General features: G+C 41.8%; 2 protein-coding genes across 2 annotated transcripts in view; one reads left to right on the top strand and one right to left on the bottom strand.

The window, feature by feature from the left end:
• Nucleotides 1–110: 110 nt before the first annotated feature.
• Nucleotides 111–5,310, bottom strand: cpo (carboxypeptidase O; the record flags this gene model as incomplete). Its single annotated transcript, XM_084574740.1, has 9 exons — nt 111–435; nt 520–604; nt 2,225–2,427; nt 3,248–3,338; nt 3,593–3,703; nt 3,803–3,907; nt 3,999–4,100; nt 4,196–4,235; nt 5,243–5,310. The coding sequence occupies 9 exons, from the start codon at nt 5,308–5,310 to the stop codon at nt 170–172; spliced, it is 1,071 nt and encodes a 356-aa protein (XP_084430866.1). The 3' UTR covers nt 111–169.
• Nucleotides 5,311–11,616: 6,306 nt separating this feature from the next.
• Nucleotides 11,617–21,151, top strand: part of cckbra (cholecystokinin B receptor a) — a 33,829-nt gene continuing 24,294 nt past the window's right edge. The window contains exon 1 of the mRNA XM_084574610.1: nt 11,617–11,900. Within this exon, the coding sequence (XP_084430736.1) occupies nt 11,756–11,900 (145 nt within the window). The 5' untranslated portion in view covers nt 11,617–11,755. The remainder of the gene's footprint in view (nt 11,901–21,151) is intronic.

Here is a 21,151-nt window from a genome sequence, read left to right on the forward strand (position 1 = left end):
TTTAATGTGACTTTATGGATCTTTGTTCACATTTAACATATAAAAACACTTTCCAGCTGTACTATTTTGAACCAAGCACACGCTTTTATTCATTCAGTAGATACATTAAAGCGTAGGCTGACACTGAAACCGAACAAAATACTGGTGCCCCATAATGCAGCTTTCCACTTTACATCAAGGAGTTTCCTGTGACACCCACTGCCACCAGCATGGTCCAAAGGGTCGCAGCAGCTGTGGCTACTGCGCCGCTAAAGGTCTTGTCGTGGGCGTAGGTGATGATGTGCAGAGCGCCGCTGTAGGCCTCCTCGCAGCTCGGCTGGATCTGATCCGCGGGGAGCTCGAAGCCGAACGTCCCGTTATCTCTCAGCTCGAACGTGTAGGCGTAGGGGATCCCCTGCATCCGAGCCCAGTCTCTGGATGAGCCAGAGTTTGGGTCTGAGGATCGAGTTTTTTAAATTAATTTGCGGATGAAACAAAAATAATTTAGCAGAAGTGATCAACTTGGATGGGTAAACTTACACAATATGTCTGGTGAGGATCCGACCTGGTATTTCAACCCGTGCACCTTCCAAATGGCTTCCGCTGCACCCAATCCCACCGTCATCTGAGAAACCACATTTAAGTTTTTGTGAGTTAAAGTCAGAAGTTTACAAATACATTTAAATTTAAATTCCAATAAACATTCACTGCTTTTATCTTATGAATGTCTGAAATTTACATACACTTAGCATTTGCTAGCTTTGCTTTTCAATTTTTTAGCACACCACGATGCATGAGTTTATTATCCATCCAGAAACCCAACTAAGCTTAAACATCTTGGCTGATGCCTTGACATGTTGTTTCAGTATATCCATATAATCTTCCTTCCTCATGGTGCCATCTTTTTTTCTGAAGTGCTCCAGTCCCTTCTGCAGCGAAGCAACCGCATAACATGATGCTGCCGCCCCCGTGCTTCATGCTTCATCTGTTTTAGTGACTTCGACCTGAGTGTGTGCACCGTTCAGCTATAAACGATCTGGAGAACCAATGACTAGAAATGTAGATTTAAAACCTCCTAGAGCGTCATCAGCATTCATGACGTGATCTGAGTCCTGTCACTGTGACTGACGTAATGCAGCAAAATTAGCAGAAAATTAGGCTCGGCTGTGACAGACACGGGAGAATCTTGAGTGCACGCTTGTAGGGTATGACGCCATCTTTGATGTGCTGCACAAACACCGATGTGGGGGAGTGTGAGAACACAGTGAAGAAACACTGCATCCCATCAGTGTAGTTCCACAAATATCAACGTTTTTCAATTATTAGGTGTTTTTTCCTCCCCTGCTATGTTTCACAATGGATTTTGTCACGTGTATTTTGTTTTATTTGTAGTATTATGACTTTATAAGAGTTAAAACTGTATTAATAAACCTGCTTCACACAAGTAATTTCACATTAGGAAAAGGATGTGACTTAATTAAGGCTGCATTCAGCATAAAGTGGCACAGTATCTATCTATTTGTGTGTCTTTCCTCTCTCGCCAATAGTTAAATTTTCCCTGTAAAATGTCCCACTCACTGAGCTCAACCCCTGAGTTCACTATTTGCCTAAATAAAAATCCAGAAGACCACATGGGGTGTTTCAGCATCACATTCGAAGTCTCAGTGTTCATTAACCTGTCGTCCTCGAGGCTCATTCATTCGAGCTTCATAATCGAAAGCCTCTGCGTCCGTTTAGATGGTTTAGGAGAGCGGGGCAGGCTCCTCTCTGCTAAAGCAGGAGAAGCAAATGGAAATAAATCCTGTTTTGCATAATTCTCCCTGTGAGATGGCTCCAGCGGGTTATTTCCTGCATCAGCTCCCCCCCTAACAACAGGCGAGCCTTCAGTTTCGCCTATCAGTGTTTTGCAGCATCCTCCTGTTCTGCTCTGTTCTCTCTGAGCAGAAAAGGACTGGCCGCTCTTGGAGAGTGCTACTGACATCTGTCATTCTCTGATGGGTGTGATTTATAAGTCAGCCATGCACCATTCACCTCTCTGTACATTGCATCCTTAAACCTTGAAGTGCGTTGATATTCCGGACAGTTAATGCAGGTTTTGTCATCTGCATAAGCTCAGTTTCTATGGCAATATGCAGTAATGCAGTGATTATACTAACGAGGCCGTAACAATGCATTTGCCCTGAACTGTCATGTTATGTGGAATGATGTGTGCGTATCACTCATCAGTTTTGTTTGTGGTAAATACCAGCTCATAGTAGTTGGGGGGGCTGAAGTCGGGGTGTCCATAGGGAACGAGGATCAGCTGGCTGTAGGAGTGGATGGTGAGGAAACACAGGAAGTCGTCCTTTCGGCTCCCCACAAAGTCAGTCACGGCCTTGGCCTCCGGCTCGGACGCAGGTTCGCTCCCACAGTAGATGTTTGAGCTGCAGTTAGACGACACCCCGACCGCTGTGAATGCATGCAAACAAAAAGATTCAGATATGGCAGTAAATTTTCTCACACTCACCTTATAAATGTTGTTTTCCATCAACAATATACACAGAAATGATGAAATTTGCGGTTATTTTGGCATAAATTGAATATTTGTTTGCTTTACTCTGAATTTCAAACTTGAAATACGTGGAATATAATAATTTTTGTTTTCATTAGGTGCAGAAAATAACTTTAATAACGTTAAAAATTAGCTCTTTTTTTATCAACAGAAGAACTAGTTCATTCGAGGAGTTGCTACATTTCTATTTTCACTAAGAATGGGCAAACCGAGGGTGGAGCAAGGGGCTGCAGTTTGTAAATTCACCACTAGATGTCACTAGAGTCTACACATTGTTCCTTTAACTCTAAATTCAGAATCTGAAAAAGCAGATTACTTGTGGAAACTTGGGAAACAATAAGTCCTGGGCTGAACATGCAACTTACAGTTTGTTTGTTTTTTGCTTTTTCCACAGGGAAAAACACTCCGCCGTTGACAGTGGTCAGAAAAAATAATCAAAGAGATGGAGCATAAAAGGTGAGCTGGGTGTGCAGACAGCCAGCAGCCTCAAATCAACCACCATTTCAACATTACTTTAAGGCTTAATATTTTTTAAATACATATAAATTCACCCATGTATGAATGAATAGGGACATTGTTTATTTGTATCAGACTGTAAACCATTTATTTTCAACTGTAAATGGGGTTTTAATCTTTTGGAGCCTTTATCCGGACATTTCTTTGCACTCAGTGGGCTTTGTTGATGAGATATCACAGGAGAGCTGTAACAACACTCACTGCCCCAGTTGGCATCGAAGTTGCGATTCAGATCAACGCCGAAACAGTCGTTGGAAGGTCCCGGCGACCTGTTCTTCCTCCACAACCGGTCCTGAATATGTCAAACAGCCATAAATAAATTTAGTGAAGGTCACATAACATTTCTGTAAACATTAAGAGCTTCCTTGAATTGCTGCTGTGATTCATTCATCTCATCCAAGGAGATTATATACTTGGCGCACATTGAGCATCAGAAATACATTTCTTCAGTACTGCCGTTCCCCTAATTGCCTATCATCCTCTCATATCCTGTTCATCTGTGGTTTGCGAAAAGTAATTTGACAATTATCCATCAAGAGCTCTGACCGTGGTCCAGGAGAAGATGTAGCCGTCTATGTTGAGCACTGGAGTGACGTAGAAGTCCATGTTCCACAGCATTTTTTCCATATTTGCGTCTGCTTTGTAGGTTTCCAGAATCTGAGCAAACAAAAACATCAAATGTTCAAATGTTGAAAAAGAAAACTATGAATTAGAAGACGTTTCCAAACTGTTTCCTGTTATATTTGGATGACTTACTTGTTTGACGAAGTACTGACAGAAGGCTGGGGCGATCCATTCCCGGGCGTGTATGCCACAGTCCATCCAGATGGCTTTCTTTTTCTCTCCAGTATTGAAGCCAATCTGTAAAAAAAAAACATAATCAAACATACGTTAAACATCAACACTCACCGCTATCCCAAAGTGTTTGTTCATGATATTTTATTTTGATTACCTTGAGCAAGCTAATCGTTCTGTTTTCGTAAGTCTTTCCATAGTCCACTATGGTCACAAGATCGGGGTGATCCTTTACCATCTGATTCATCCATTCGCTGATCTGTTGGATGGAACATGATTATAAATTATAAATTAGTTTGCAGGGATCTGTTTAAGTGATGAGTGTGTGAGAGAGCAGTGATCAGGACTTCTCACCTCTGTCATGGGGTGGTATTTGTAGTAGTCATACTCCACTCTGTTGCACAGGAAATACATGAGAAGCAGTTTATTTAAGTGTTTCACTACTGCAGCGATATTGAGGCATCTGTGGCCCACTGAAGTCAATATATGCATAGGTGGAGGTAATGTTCACCTGCAGTTCCCACTTACTGCCACAGGGGCCGCCAAAGAGAACACAACAAGGGTCTTTAAGACCGCCTCTTTAAAAGATTTTCATGTTTGCAATAATCCATTTATAATTGCTTTAAAACTAGCAATAGTCCTCAAACTATACTGCATCCTTAAAGTACTCCCAGAGCAATAAAGGAAAGAAAAATATTTACTGAAGTACTGTGATTCAATAGAGTCTTGAAATATATGCGCTACTTGTATTGTGTGTATTTTCATTTTCTTTTACTTTATACTTTTAGAGATATAAAGCACTACTGTAGATTACGTCCAAGTCTCAAGTCACAGCTCTTCTTGTAGGCAGACCCAGGCTAGTTGTTTTCCCAGCTTCCATGCTAAGCTAAGCTAAAATAAGATGAGATAAGATAAGATATATCTTTATTCATCGCTTATAGGGGAAATTAGTCATCTCCACATTTAATGTTGCACACACAGTGGTACAGAGTGTATTGTATTTCCCCAAATTTTTACTTTAAATAATAAATACGGGCTGCATAGAGTATGTTCGTTGTCAGTTAAGCTGTTTTTTAAAGTTTTATTCTCATTTAACTTCAATAAAATGAAAATATGACTTATAAACTTGCCATAATTAAATGTTTTGTCCAATAGCACCAGATACTCAGTTTACTTTATCAGTTTAACAGTGGCTCAGTAACATAAAATATTGTAACGCTACTTTGATTGCATGATTTTAATGATATAATTTTGCTATGAATATGTCTGTAACTTTATAAATCAGAACAAAGGATGCTTTGTCCGACTCTGATGGCTACCTCATGTGGATTCTGAAGCAAAGCAAAGTCTGAAAAGCAACAGTAAAACCCATCGGTGGATAATTTTACCCATAAAACTCACCTCTCTACTGTTGCTGCCCCCACAGCTGAGAGCAGCACCACAAAGCTCAGTCCCGCACAGTTAAGCATAGTCCCCTTTGTGGAAATCAAAAAATGTTTGCAACTGAACCCAGCAAAGTCTTATAGCATCAGATAAATGGTTACACCTGTGTCGGAAACCACTGGCTGCGCACATGCTATCACTCAGATGGTTGATGTTTAACCTGGAAAAACATTTATTGCAGTTTTTCTATATATATATATATATCAGAAATCGTCTTTGATAACTGTCTTGCGCTTGCATTCGTCAGGGTCAGGTGACTGACATTTGATAAAAACATAACCATAAAACAAAGACCTCATCCACATGATATCACGATGAACTGCTGTGTAAGCTTCTTGCTATCTGTCTTCAAAATGTCTGGCCTTTTTTTTTTCTCACCAGCAACTTTCAACAGATTAACAGCACCGCTCATTTTATATCCGAGTCCTGTCGGTTAAAATCTTCATTAGGAGAACAAAATAAACTCCTGTCGTTGACTATCTTATACTTATTGATGGTTTCCTTGGTGCGATCTGGAAAAACGGTCTTTGAAAGGTGTCTCTGAAATGTAGAAAGAAGGTGCTTATCTATACAGGGGGGAAAATGTTTTTATTTTATGAACCTAAGTGGGAAGATGATAAGATAGGGTACATTACATTACAAGGCATGCACAGTCCTGGGTCATAAACTGCATGTGCTGCACATGTTGTTCAGTTTTAGAGCACTATTAAATACCGATTGTGGTGGTTAAAAAGTAATTTGGTTTGAAAGAATTTTTAGTGGTCTGGATTTTTAATTGAGGGAGGATACCGGCGTCATTTTACAACCTCTGACCAAGAGTTTGAATGTTTCCGAGTGCACCTCAAATTGGCCGCCGCCCTTTCCATACCGTCATGCGATAACAAATGGTTTCTTAGCGTTAAAAATAAATTCGACTGAAGCCGGTCAGCATCTGCAGTGCTCAGGTGGACGTTATGGACTCCGTCTAAATTAGTTTTCCGTTATTAAAATAACGCCATATCCCTGGAGTGCAGCGTAACCAGAGTGCTGGTCCTGAAGAGTCCTCATTTGTGATCATGTGGTTTATTTATTTTCTTTTAAATCTGAATTTTATGTTTATTTCAGGCAGGTTTTTGCAGCTGATGCCACATGAAATTTGTAAACAGCTGAAGGCAGATCATTTTTGTGTGAAAAAAATAAAAATAATCCGAGTTTTTCAGTTTCCTATGAATTTTAGTAGTGTAAATTTTAGCAAGTGCCACTATCTGTTATATATCGACCACAAACTTTATATACTGACATCCTTAGTAATAATGGTGCACATCATGCATCACTTTACATCCTTGTAACAGACTCTCAATGCATGGCAACATTTTGAGACTATTTATAGTTTCTTTTTTGTCTGGCTGAGGCAACCTTTACCCTGATAAGATAAGCTATCCCTTTATTAATCTAACACACAGTGGAAAATCTTACCTCTCCTACAGGTATACAGGTTAAATTAATTCATTTTTACTTTAGATTATCACTAAAATATGTTTGAGAGTTAAATTTAATGCACGTCCATATTTACCAGAGTCAGCTTTTAACTCTTAGATGTATAAAAAGACCAGCAGAGGTCAGTACAATGCTTAGTATAGAACAAACTGTATGTTCCTAACAAAGGCTCATAATTGATCAGCGAAACAGGATGTGCATAAGTTGTTGTGCTGTCCTTAAAGAACTCATGTTACCTTTTCACACCAACGTCCACACTGTTATTTTTTTAATCCCGGTTTAAGCCCCTTGAGATTAATTAGTGTGGGAGTAGTATCTCTCCTTTCCGAGCTGTCTCTGTCTCGGTCTAGCTGCTGCGTGGTTGAGCGCTGACAGTGAAACGCTTGCACGTTAACGACGCCTCGGCAGCCCGAGTCTTTGTTCCCACTCCTTTGCTGACATGTGCATTGTGCCTGTTTGTGAGCTGCTCATAAGATACAAGACCTGTCTGAGCTTCGCCCGCATGCACAAACCCTGTGTGTGAGTGTGTGTGTCCCAGATTTGGAATCAAAGCACACATCACCGTCTCTTCCTTCATAATGATGGATGAAAGTACTAATGCTTTTAGATGAGAGAGACAGGCCGCTCGGTGGCTCTCAGACACGAGCTTACAACATTTCAAAAACTGTATGTGTGTGTGTAAACACATAATAAGGCCTTAATCCTAGAGATAGCATCTTGCGGAATGTGCACAGCTGAGAAAAATACATTATTCTTGGGGATCGGAGTTGAAACTTACAGCATTATCATTTGGAGGCAGAGTTTTCCATCAAAGACTTTCTAATCACTCCAACAGTGTACGTCAGTGTCTTGCTTGGAGTGTGCATGCATAGAGCGAAGAAAAGCTGTGTTAACATCTGGACTGACTGCAAAGATGAAAAGACCAGTGAGTTTTTAAAGGCCCTGTTGTTGTTACGGCTCAGTTAGCTCAAAGTGGTTAAGTCACACCGCCAGGAGTGTGTCAGGGTTAGACTTTGTTGGATGTCTCTGAAGGCCATCAGTCACTCAGGTCATGGTATATCCAAAAAACAAGTTGCTGCTTGGGCGCTGGGGTTTACATCTGTGCTTGCTGCCCATCAGAAACTCCCATGACAAGGGTCCTGTTAACGACCAGAAACTTACCTCTGGCTGGAGCAAACTGTTTTAGTTTTTCGTTCTCCAATAAATGGTACGACCCATTACCGGCCAGAGACTCCGCTCGCCACATGTAAACATGAGTGGAACTTTATAGGGACAGATGTTAAGACTGTGTTGTAAATTTGCGGCAGTTTATATCTCAGTCCACCTCCATATATGTCGAAGTTTGAAAACCTCTCTATGAACGGGTGGAGGATCGAATCAACAAGTCCAACACTATGTGGTGTTTCATAAACCTTTGACAGAACCAGTCTGTTTCCTCGTGCTTTCTGTCTTTATGCAAACTCAACGCAATTAAGATTATAGGTAAATAACCTGAGAGGCCAAAGAAACCCTGGAGAAGAAAATGGCAAACATTCTTATGTCAGTAATGTCTCAATATCCACACCTAAGGCGATGTACACCTATCAGAAAGCTATTCTTCTTGTCAGCTTACACTTGAGGAGATAATGATCGTAAGACCAGTGATTATCAAACATGTCAGCTGGGACAATATTTAAGAAGTAAGTCGTTAAAACAGTCAGAGGGAAGACTGAAACCATTTCATACAATGAAACTTGCTTAAAATTTACTTCAGTGAGGCTTTGGCTGCAAAGACACATTTCCTGTCCCATCTATGTGAGAAGCAGATTGCTGATGATGCATTTCACATCATCTGTTACAGGGTTTCCTGGCTGTCCTCATGCCAGGAACCCCTACATACACAATCAGCAGACAGTTTAGCATGTGATTTGAGGTATTTGAAGGTATTCCAAATGTTGGCCGTCGTGTATTTGAAGGATCTGGGTCGGTATTTGATGCTGGGTTACAACAAAGCTGAATAGTCAGTTAGGAAAACGAAGAGCTCATAATCAGCGGCACATTTTGATCATCAACATATATTAGGAGATATTAGGAGCAGCATGGGTCTTTTAATTGATCCACGTGGAGCACCATGCATTTATAAGGCACAGTTAATATACTTGCTAATTACTTCGGTATGATTTAACCCACTTAACAATTAAGTTACCATATGCAATAGAGTCCAGTTTATTATATAGAGTTATTTTATTTACTTGAACGACTTAGTCAACTAGATGGTTTTATTATACTGAACAGTTGCAAATAGATCTGTGATTGGAGAGTATATTATTCATTATATGATTCATGTCATTAGACATAATGCATGTTGTCATTATTGGGCCTTAGGGCTGCTTAATACATTATAATTGTGAACTATTACACTGCCTGTGCAGCAGTCAATAATTTTGCAAAGTCAAATGTCAGTTCACATTTTTTAGCTTCAGGACAGAGTGGTGTTTGTGCATTAGCCTCGGCTGAGGCCAATGTGAACTCTTAAAACGGGCGAAGTGACATTCCCTTTTATGCATATTAGCAGCTTGAGTGCTTTAGCTGCTTTTTTTCCTGTGGAGTGGGTTTTCACACAATAGATTTTACTTGTACAAAGGCAAAATTGCCAACAAAAATTACTTTAGCAGGATGGAGCAGGATGTTCTCACACCCTTAAGTATCAGAGGGCAAATTCCTCATCTCATCAAGTATGCTGGTCATGGCCTGTGTGAAGACCTTGATACAGTAAAAATCAATGCGGAGCAGCTTGCCAAACTTTCAACACTGAACGCTTGAGAGGAAGAGGAGTGGAGAGACTTTTGGCATTACTTTAATATGCCGTTATTTGGAAAAATGCTAGGAAAACAACCCCACCAGCACATGTTAGCCAAGCTGGAGCACAGCGCACACACACATACCTCCCACACATAAGAGCAGTATAAAAGCGATAACAGTACTTGTAAAACCATCACCAGGACTGACAACAACCACCGAACACAAATCACAAACACAAATAGTGTAGCCTTCCTCCCCCACAGTGCAAACTAACCCCCCCTCAACTCCTCCCGCGCTGCCGCCGGACACTTTTCAAAGCATCAGCATCATTTCGCAAGCGGTAACACATGAACTGAAGTAAACCCCGAGGCGCTCTCAGATTGTTCACCATAAACAAAGCCATCATGTTGCACATCAGGAGTCCCAGAGCCACTCACCTTATTCCTGCAGGTCATCCAGATAGCCAAATGGAAAAATTTAGAATTTATTCCACTGGCTATGGAAAATTTCCAAGACATTCTCCAGTTTTATTCAAATCATTTGGAGCAGTCGAAGTGTAAATAAGACTGTGGCATTGGAAATAAAACGAGTAACATACTTCCATCAGAAACACAGGATGTGCAATATCTTTTGCTCTGAAACCTTGGCACGATTCTACGCTATAAATCAGCAGGCAGTTTAAGAAAAGGCGGAAGATACTCTTCTGTAAACCTTTCTGAATTGTGGCTCATTGTCCCTGTCTTAGGAAAATAAATGACACTCAGCTTGAGGGCCAAGATACTTTTTAAATTAGGTTTTTAAACCACCGTTTCCCAAACATTTGGACTTTGCAGATGTTTGTTTAACAAGGATTATTTGAATACTGAAATAGAGTCATTCTAATTGCTTAAATAAAATGAATATTTGTCGATTGTAACTTCCACAGCTTTTTTTTAGGGGCATATGAAAGCAGCAGAAAGCTAAACATATAGCAAAGTTTAAGAAAAAGCTTTGGCAGATAATAAGATGAAGTATTTATTCTCTTTTAGTTTTTTTGTTTTGTTTTTTTTTGTCTCCATGAACTCTTTGGAAAAATATCTGTACTCTTTAGCTCTTTAGCTCTGTTAGCTAACTGCTAACTCGGCTCATCTTGCTGCTAGGCAACCGTTGCCGTTTAGAACCTACCAAGGCTAACAGCTAGCAGGCTAACGGCCCGGCAGCTTAATTTAGGTAATGCGAAAGGCATGAGAAATATCAACATTTCCTCAAACATATAACATCACAACTTAATGTATTTAGTTACGAAGTTGTGAATACCACAAGAGGCCGCCATTTAGTTTTCTCGTTAACGAAGGCAGCGCTAGAAATGTAATTACAGTTAGGAGGTTGTAGACACCGTGAATGCATCACCATTTGAGGGCAGGTTGAGTTCAGGTTCAGGTGAGAGGAAATGCAACAGGTAAACAATTAGTTAAATGTTGTGTAATACTAAAATAATTGTTTATAAAGAAAGCAAAATCATTATTTGTGTGTTTTTTTATTATTAGCAGCATCATTAAGCAACGCTTGTCATCTGAAGGTAGCATCATACCACTAGAGGGCGCCATTCATATGGAGTACCTTAAATACAACTCCATTAGAAGGCATGTGGAGTTCATGTGCAGGTTCAGGTATGAGGAAACGCATGATGCCAACAGGTAATCAGACCCTGACACAACACAGCTGGCATGCAGTGGTGTTTAATGTATAAAAACAAACAGTCGGTGTTTCTTTACACCAGCTCCAGTTGTCATTGTGAAATCTTAACAGCACGTTAACCTCAATCAGAAAATGACAATGAATTGCACTTTCTCAGATCCAGAAGGCGCTGCAAAACTGAAGTTTATGGACAAGCAGATGGTTCATGTGTGATCTGACTTGACTGAGCAGTGACAGTCGTGAGTTAAGTAGAGAGAGAGTGAGAGAGAGAAAGGGAGGGAGGGAGAGAGAGAGAGCTTCTCAGTTTCCTTAGCAGCGCAGTCTCATTCCTCCACAGTCGCGCTCCAGTCCGCAGAGAGCTCTTCTCTGGGCTTCCCTCACGACTTGACATCCATTACCTTTCAGACTTTGGGCTCCCTCCAAGTTTCCATCCGGCTGTTATGAAGAAAAGCGGCGACCATGGCAAGTTGATCCCGGCTCCAGTTTGAACAGCCCGAAAAGCAGTCGCACTGATAATTGTTCCCGTGGCCAGAGAGGATGGATCCGCAGGCGGCGAACGGGAGCGCGGCGGAGGTGTTGGCGCGCTGCGCGGAGCTGGGGAACCTCAGCGTGGAAGTTGGCGACTACAACGTGAGCTGCGCCAACATCTCCGTCCTCCCCAGACCCTCCACCAGACCCAAAGGTAAGACGCTCCTGTCCTCTTGCTTTTGCACATCAAGCTGTGTTTAGTGCATCATCCAAGCTGAGGTGCTTCAGGTGGCATCCAAGAGCCATCGTGCAACATTTGGCCCCCCAAATAGCACCGGTGCAATATCTTAATATATCTTAAACTGCCACATACAGTTCTTATATTATTATTTTTTATAAAAAACAAGTTTCCAATGTTTCTACAAAATAAAAGCACAATTTATTAGAATTAATATTGCTGCCTGCTTGAGGATATAATCGCCTAATCTGACTTAAACTTAAATTCTCAGATGTGACGCAAACTAAAATTACCTTCTGTCCGTTTTCTAGGCTTTATCAGGTCTCTTGATAATCAATCAACTTCCCCGGCTTCACTGTGTGCAATCAATCACCAAGCCGCCCAATTTAGTGCTGCCTCCTTCTCCATCAATAACACCCCAATCAGAATGAGCAGCAGCGCTGGGCGTGCAGCGTGGAAAACACGGTTTTAATTCACTTTGTCTTTCTTGCCTAATAATTTCTCGAAAGGAGATTAAGTCTCTCCAGCAGAGGAGATGAGGCCTCCACCCACCCACCCCCCCTGAGCTGTGTTTTGTATCAGGACACCAGTTGAGCTGACTTGGTAATGAGGTCTGAACGTGGGCGAGACATCTTTATAATTTTAATTTTTTATTTTTTCCCCCCTACAAGTCCCTGGTGCAGTGTCGAGAACATTTCAAATCTTTCCCCCTCTAAATAATTCACAGGCGTTCCTCCTTCTGCGCTGCATTGCTTCTGTTGACCTTAGGCATGAACATCAGCAGCAGTATGGTCTCAAATACCCGGAGAGCAATCAAACGCCGTGGGCCGGGTTCTGTGTTTGAGCAAGTGAAATGCAGATCGCTGCTGCTTTCATCTCGTTCCCACCTCTCTCTCTCTCAAAAGTCTGAAACACAGTCTCGCTTTATTCACCTTCTTCCTCTGTGCACATTTGCTGTTGCAGTTCAGGCCAGAGGAGAGCAATGGAGCCTGATTAAGCATGTGTATCGTAACTCTCGGATGTTGTATTCCACCTCTGGGACAGGAAATTAAAGCCCTATCCCACCACTTGAGGAATTACTGCTGGACGGTCCATTGAATTGAGATTTTGTTCTTGCAAAAGGGCTGAGCTTCTCATACGGAAGAAAAATACTTTTACACTGGTTTTGCTCTCAGGAAGCCTAATTTCTTTTACGAATGCACATCTCTCAACTGTGCAGCTCTCCATAGCCTGAGTTTGCATTTTTAAATAGCTTGTTTTAACCGAGCAACAATCAAAAAACTATAGGTGATGATTCTTTAAGCTTAGACCTTTCCGCATTGTCTTGCTAAGAGGGCCAGCCTAAGACCTCCGATCATATTTCAAACAATTGCCGTGTCACAATCGTGCCTTTACACGAATTGTTCTCTTTCTTTTAGTTCCTGTCGATACTATAGGAGGTTTTTATACGGTGAAGGGCGTGCCTCTGCGTGGAGGCATGGGAGAATTGAAAAGGGAGAGATGTGAGACAAAGATATTGGAAAACGTTAGGCTGGTAATATGTGTGTCCAAAATCACACTCGCTGTGATGGCTGCGCTGCAAACTGGAGCTGCTCCATATGGTGGAAAATAAAAACCCTACTCTAAATGTGTGTGTGGACGTGTGTTCCCCTCGAGGGTTTCCTCCTCCATGCCGTGGCACATGCGTTTCGGTTGCGTCGTCTCTTTTAGAGCTTTTGTTGTGTTTTCCTTGGATATTTTTTGGCGTTTTGTGTGTGTGTGTTGCCCTCCGCTGTGAAGTTGTGACAGCTCAGCAAGGAGAGCGTTAAGACAGGAGATCTAAAGGTCCCTGCTTCAAGCCTGAGTTTTGGCAAAGGGGCGTTCTTTTTTGGTTTTTTTCGTGACCCCATTTCTAAAATCCCTGCTGTAAATGTACGGGTACGTGGGTTCAAAAGGGGTTTCCTCCACACTGTACGACACAGATGTTGGTTTTGTGTTCTCTCTTTAACATGTATGGTCATTAGATGCAAAATTAAACAGTTTGGCTTAATTTTTTAGTATAACGTACATGTGTGGACATTGTCAAAACCGGAACTGCTATCTATTGTGGCCCTTTTGGCAGAATCTTGTGTTTTTCATATCAAAATTTATTTAAAAATCTATTTTCAGCCTTGAATTCAACACTGTAGCACATTTATTTTGGGTTTTCTTCACTCTTTAGAACACATGTTATGCAAAATACAACAGTTAACCTTATTAATATTTCATAGATGCCCAGTTAGAACTCTCTGTGCTGTAAGAGTTGCACGGCGTGTGTCAGTGTTGTAAAAATCAACTGACGGTGTACCCTCCTCACGCTGTATTCCTGCAGGAGTATCCCTTCATTATGCCGCCTTTGCACGTTCGCACTGGACCAAACGAAGCTGCCGTAAAGCCGCCCCTGTGTGCTTGATCACGTATAGAATGCCAGCTCAGAGCCAGAGTTGTGATGTACACACAACACAACATTGTCGGTGTCTAGTGTGGTGTGTTCCTCCATATCAGCTCTCCTTGTCAAACACATGTCTGCTCTGTTACTTGCTACACTGGCAGTTTAAAGGTGCAAAAGCACGTTCTGTCTTCAAAAGTCACCTTCAAAAGTCAATTCTCTGGCTTTAACAGCAGCTTAAATGTCTTTCGGGGGTTTTGTTGCTTTGAATATCACAACCATTAGGTCACAGAAGTTGATGCTCAGAGGGGCCTGTCTGTTCTGACTTTCTGTGGCCTTATGCTTGCTTTCACACATGGAAGGAAGGATTCGTTTGTAATGCTCAGGGGGGGAAGCCAACACCCACAAAAAGCATTTAAAGAAGAATGTAGAAGAAGAACATTGTTTTAAATTTGCACTTGTCGGCTGCCATAAAGGGAGCTTTGTGTGCCGAAATAGCTCAGTTGGGAGAGCGTTAGACTGAAGATCTAAAGGTCCCTGGTTCGATCCCGGGTTTCGGCATAGGTGTGTCACATTTTTGGAAGCGTGTTAACCAGCTCCACAATCCATCTTTTACATATATTCTTAAATTCCACTTTTTATACACTTATATATACCATAATATGCATCTCTTTTTTATTTCCATCAAATTTGTAGTGCGTCACCACCTGTGTTTAGCCTAAAGCTGAAAAGTCTCCCTCCCTCCGGCGAAGATTCAAAAACATAGAGAAGTATATAGAGAAGTGGCATGTACATTTGACATCTGAGTTTCTGTCCAGCTGCAGCCACAGGGTAACGTCACACTCTCTGCAATGCCACGGTGTGTCCTTTAGCAGGCCCCGGTAATGTTCACACTCCCTCCTCCCTGCGGGGGCCCTCGTGCTGGGGCCTGCTGCACGGACGTCAGCGACAGGCCAGGAAGGAGCACAGTTTGATATAAAAATGACAAAAACATATCGTTTCATGTATAGGGCTTGTAAGTCAAGAAGCAGAAATATAGACAGACACTTGAATCCACCAGACGTTTTTTTATCAAGGTCTCGTCTCAGCTTCGTAGCTCCGGATATGACTCAATAAATATCGTGAGAGTAAGGACTTTCACATTGAGGCCGTATAGATTCTGGCATGTTTCTTCACTGTATTATCCCAAATGTATGCTAGAATTAAACATGCTGGTGCGTTCGTCTACCCCAGAGGGCTTATTAAACAAGGATTTTAAAGCTGCATGTACCTTAGAGTGTAAACTCCCCGAAACTGACAATCATACATTAACATTTACTTCACCAGTTGTGTGAGTGCTTCTCTTCTGCACACTGTACTTACACTTATGAGAACTATAACTCTCTATATATATACCCTATACTAAACTAACAGCTTGCAGGGTTTGCAAAGTAATTTCTCCGTGTGTACACGTCCAGGATGTACATTTCTGCTCATAAATTTGCATACCCTTGCAAAATTTGTGAGACGTGCACTGTATTTTAAAGAAAACACGACTGATGATTTAATGATATTCTAAATAAAGTATAAGGCCTCACAGAATATCATTGCACAAGCCATAGCAAAAGTTTGCATACCTTTTATTCCCAATACTACCTCCTCGTCTCGTGTGATATTAATGGATGCAGACCTTTATTTTCTCAGACGGCAGAGCCCGCCCGTTCTTCCTGGAAAAAACTCTCGAGGCCCCGTAAATTATTGAACCATCTTGCGTGAACTGCACTGTTAGAGTACTTCCCCAAAGTGGCTCAATGATTCAGAGGTCAGGAGGCTGTACTGCAGCCACTGAAGGCTTGACTTTACGTGGTCCTTCCAGGCTGATGAATGCAAATTACCCCGTTCAAACTTTCTTATATGTGCTGCATTAATCTTGTCCATCAACTCTGACTAAATTCCTCGTGCAGCTCACACACTCTTAGAAAAAGTGTACTCTTTGCCATTATAGACTCTACCATGATCTAACTTAACTACACTTAGTTAAGCGTCACGCTGTAAAGAGAGTAACGCAAATGAGCAGCATGTGTCAAGCGAACAACAGCCGCGGAACCTGAGTGAAACCTGTCAGCACCTCTGTCGTCTCGTCGGCTACGTGGAGTTATTTTAAGCTTGAGGAAGAAATGAAAGAGCGAGTTGAGCACAATTTATGCGAGCCTGCCAAAGGGCTGTCAGCGGCATCGGAAACTTCAACACCTCAAATTTGGTGCATCGTGACAACTTAATTGTTTTGAGGGGAAAGAGATGGTAATGGACTGGTTTTGGCATCAGTGTCAGTATCTGCACATGGAAAAGTGGAATAAAGACCTCCTTAGAGAATATGTGAATATGATTTGTACTTCATATTTTATATAAAGTATTTAAAGTTGTTGCAATATCTTGATGAAGTAATGTATGAAAAACATATTGGTGTTGACAGGAGAAATACTTCCATTCTTGCTCCATTTTATGATGGTTTGGCATCGGTACTTGTATGATAATTTGTTCCATATGTTGTCTGCGGTGTTGCGGCTCCATCGACTGTAAAACTCCTACCGCACCGAACTGCAACAGTGTCTGGCATATATTACATTGTAGTAATCATCACGGACTCCTGAGAGCAGTCCAGTGCAGTCAGTCGGGGGCCCTGATTATGTGGAACAACATCCGTAGCACCTTGTCTCGTGGCTGGACACCGTCTGTTCCCCCCGCTGATTCAAAGTGGCACTTTGCTGAGCTCACCTTGTCCTTTCGAGCTCACGGGAGATAAGTTATCTTGAAGCGAATCTCATAAGCATTAAATGAAGACGGTTTTTCAGAGGGGAACGAACCAGTCGCCTGAGGCACTGAGCAAAAGAAAAAGGCAAGAAGGAAAAAAAAAAAAAACGACGGCGAGACTTGCAGAGAATCTGTGTGCTGCCTTGGTAATGGCGTGGCGGCTCATGAGTTTCTAATATCTAACCAATTTCTACAATGAGGTGTCTTGTAGAAGAAATTAGCATGTTGTTCCCTTTGGGTATTTACACGGTGATGAAGACCGTCATAACATGATCCCGGTAATCAGATCAAATAATTGGAAAATTCTGGAGCAACCTGGTAAGGCGGAACAATCGGCGCACAGGCAATGAGAGTAAAGTATTTGAAGCATCCTCCTGCGTGATAATGAGCTGCTGCCTCTTGTGTACAATCCAATTCGCCGAAGCTTGTGAGTTAGTGTTCATTTAATGAGGAAAATCAATAAGGGATTATGGCTTTTTGTCTCAGCAGGTCGTTCCATGGACGAGTACATATGGCACAGATATTGGGGGGAGGTGGCAACCTTAATAAAGATCACCTCAAACATGTTCAGCAGTCCATCAACCATGGAATGACTGTATTGATCTGTACACTTGGTTTAATAACAGTCATTAGTAGAGGCATGCAATGAGGCCAGGCCACAGTTTTTGTGGGCAAATTCAAATACGCTCAGTGCGTATGATGGGCAGCTAATTTCACTGACAATTAACCCTTAGTATAAGTGACAAAAAGAGCCATGCGCTATAGGGCTTCTACACAAATGAGCTCGGATGTTTGATCAATTCCTGCTCTGTGATCTTTAGGTTCTCTCTCTGCAGTCAAGAGAAAGACCAATCAGTAACTGGACGGCGCCTTGCCTCCTATGGAAACACTATTGCCTCACCGTTAGCTTAGTTTACATAGTGATTCATAGGATGCAAGTGGCAAACACCTTGGCTGAATGTTTAATTCAATACAAAGGCATTCCCTTAAGAGGCAGCTTTTCTAATGGCTATGAGGCGTTGGCTCCAATTAGACTGCAACTGCAGTGAAGGTGGAATGCAGGGAATCAGATGCCGAACATGTTAAGGGTAACAGTTGTTCATTTCACTTCTTTCAATCAGTATTTCAGAAAATTTATTCTCCATAAAAAGAGATTAAGACTTCCAGCGGTTTGTCTGGGGCTGAATTTGACTTGACTGGCGGGTTTCTCGCCCTGTGAAGTAGGAAAAGGGGGTTGTCTCGGATTTACTCTATTTCTTGTGCACAGAGGGATGAGAAAATGAGACAAATACTTTCATGTGCATTAAATCTAATGTTTGAGCAAGTAGCGGGGCTGTCTTTGAGTCGGGGCTTCGATGCTGAGAGTTGAATCCTTGGGCTTACGGTTGGACGTTGGGTCACACTTGGTTCATGGTTATTTTCTGATATAATAGGTGTGCTGGCTTAGTTTGCCCAGAAAGCTAGCTAGCATAAAGCGTACTTACTCAAACCAGGGTCGACAAAAGAAACACACAGTAAAGTCGACACAGAAGGGGCAGTCATCATCATTGACTTTATATGAGGATAGACAATCTCTGGCTGTTGCCAACTTGGCAGAGCCTGACTCACTTTTGAACTGGCTAACTCAAATCAGCCGAGAGATGGAGACAGGTAAATAATTATCCCCTGCATGGTTACAGCAGTCATGAAGGGGGAGGCCCAGCAATCAACAATCAGCTACTTGATTGCTTGTACCAGCAATCAGCAATCTAACCTGGTTTTAGTTCTGGATCTCTCAGTCAATAAGGTTCATTGATCTGTTCATACACGGCTCACAGATGCACATGGAGAATGTCAATTTCTGCTGTGAAGTTGGGCATTTTAAAAGGAGGTCCGTGAGGATTTCCTCCCTCTTAGAGCCGGCTTCAAGTGACCATTCAAGGAGCTGTTTTTGGCACCTCCACACTGGTTTCAGTTATCGGACCCGTAGGTGCCGCCTGGCCCCAGTCAGTAGCTGAAAATTGGAAAACGAACACAATGCAGCAAGCAGTGCAAATGGGCACATCACGTCTTGTTTCCTTAATCTGCACAGAGCAGAAGCCGATGCTTGTGGAGAGGCAGAAGAGACTAAACAGAAAATGCAATCGAAAGCTTCAATGAGGGATTCACTGGATTTCAGAGATTACGGTATTTTACTGGCTTGGAAGTGGATCTGAAATGGAAACCTGCTATTTGAGCCCAGCCAGCATGAAGCTGTTACTGCAGATCCTGATCCGCACTGGCATGCAGACTTGTTGTGTCCGTGGACTCCATGGGTATATAAATTACATTTTGGAGCCAGCCTGGGTGTCGAACATTGGCAGGCATCTCTCTTCCTGTCATTGTGCTTGCAGAGGCAGCAGAGTGGACAGGGATTTACTGAATTTGTCACCCTCAAGAGAGGCTGCAGTGCAGTAATTCTGCCTCTATTTGTGCTAAATTTATTGCTTTAAATAGACATGAGCTCACACCTACTGTACATGTGCCATCTTGCCATCAAGCTTATTTTCCCACATTCACAACATACATATATATATATAAATATATATCTTGGCTGGTTTGTCGCAACCCATTTGTTTAACATTGATTTATAGTGTGCTAAAATATGTTGATGAAGAGGAGAAAAGAGGAATTAATGGCATCAGACACTAATGTCAGAGCGTGCCTCGTGGGTAATTGAATATGTGCTGAGCTTGTTAGTGCACGACAAACAAGCTCTCTCCAACTTCCCAAAAATTTCAAGTTAATGGTAGGATCAATATTAATCTCTCGTGGGGTGCCGTGGTGGTACGACTAATTGAGTTGAATTGTGCTGACTGTCGCAGTAACCAGACTCATTGGAGTCATAGGAAGCGATACAGTGATGGACTTCTGCTCTGCATATTGCGCATCAGGATAAACTGCTGGCTTCTCCACCACATGTTGTGCAGCAAAGCCCGCCATCTCAGTTTTATCCTTTCCGTCAAGTCTAAAATAAATCCACATATCTCACACGAGATGAAATCTGTCCTGGTATTCAGGGTGATGTTTCTCCGTAAGTAATCTGAACATGAGGAGGACATGTCCTGACTCCCGTCACGTTAAGACACAGGGCATGGCGTCAACGAACGTACCAAAACAATTTTTTTTTAAAAAGAGCAGCATCTGATAAGCCGTGAGAACCAGCAAAGGAGTGAAAGGGATTAGAGAGATCGGAAGTTTTCTTTGATGTGAGATACCGAGTTGTTGGCGGTGTGGGCACAAATAAGGAGACATTAGAAGCAAGCTTCTCACTCCAGGCGTGTTTGTAGTGGCTTATTCACAATTTGTGAGTGTTTGCTGGTAATAGATGCCGTGTTTTGGAGTCAACTTGTGCTTGGAAAGCCTATCAGTCACAAAAAAAAAAAAAAAACGGGATCAATTTGAAAACACAGTCTGGTCTGACTTGAATTCAGCCAATTCAGTTTCTGTTTTTTTTTTTTTTTCAATGTGCTGTTTAGTGGATGAACACCATAGATGGTAACACAGAACAGAGACAAGGTCATTATTACAAGCTAAAGTTGCCGGGGTTGTGTCCGCCCTCTTGTCAAAATGAATGAGGAGGAATGAGCTGAAGAATCCTTCTCTTAGAAAAAAAAAAATAATAATAATTTAAGGGACCATAGAAAGAATGTTAGTTTTGCTCATTTTGGCACATTAAAATGGTTTGGAAATGTCTCAGCACAATGCAGTAGTACACTGGGATATCCAAATCAAGCATCAGCGTATATAAATGAGTTACATTCATCTCTTTAGGCGAAACCTACACTATTTATTCACCTTTTGCATGCGTTTACATGGGCAATATTTCTTCATCCTGTCAAAAAAACTATTTCCAAAACCGTTATGCTTGATGTGGAGTGTGGAATTTGCAGAAAATACAACAAAATCTTTTTTTTTTTTTTACCCCGAACTTTATCGTTAATCACTGCTCATATCAGCTTTGTTCATCTTTTCACTTGAAGATGATCTTCCTGTTTTGCTGCCCCTCCTG

This window comes from Chelon labrosus, assembly GCF_963514085.1.
Source record: "Chelon labrosus genome assembly, chromosome: 24".
In the NCBI taxonomy this organism is placed as follows: Eukaryota; Metazoa; Chordata; class Actinopteri; order Mugiliformes; family Mugilidae; genus Chelon; species Chelon labrosus.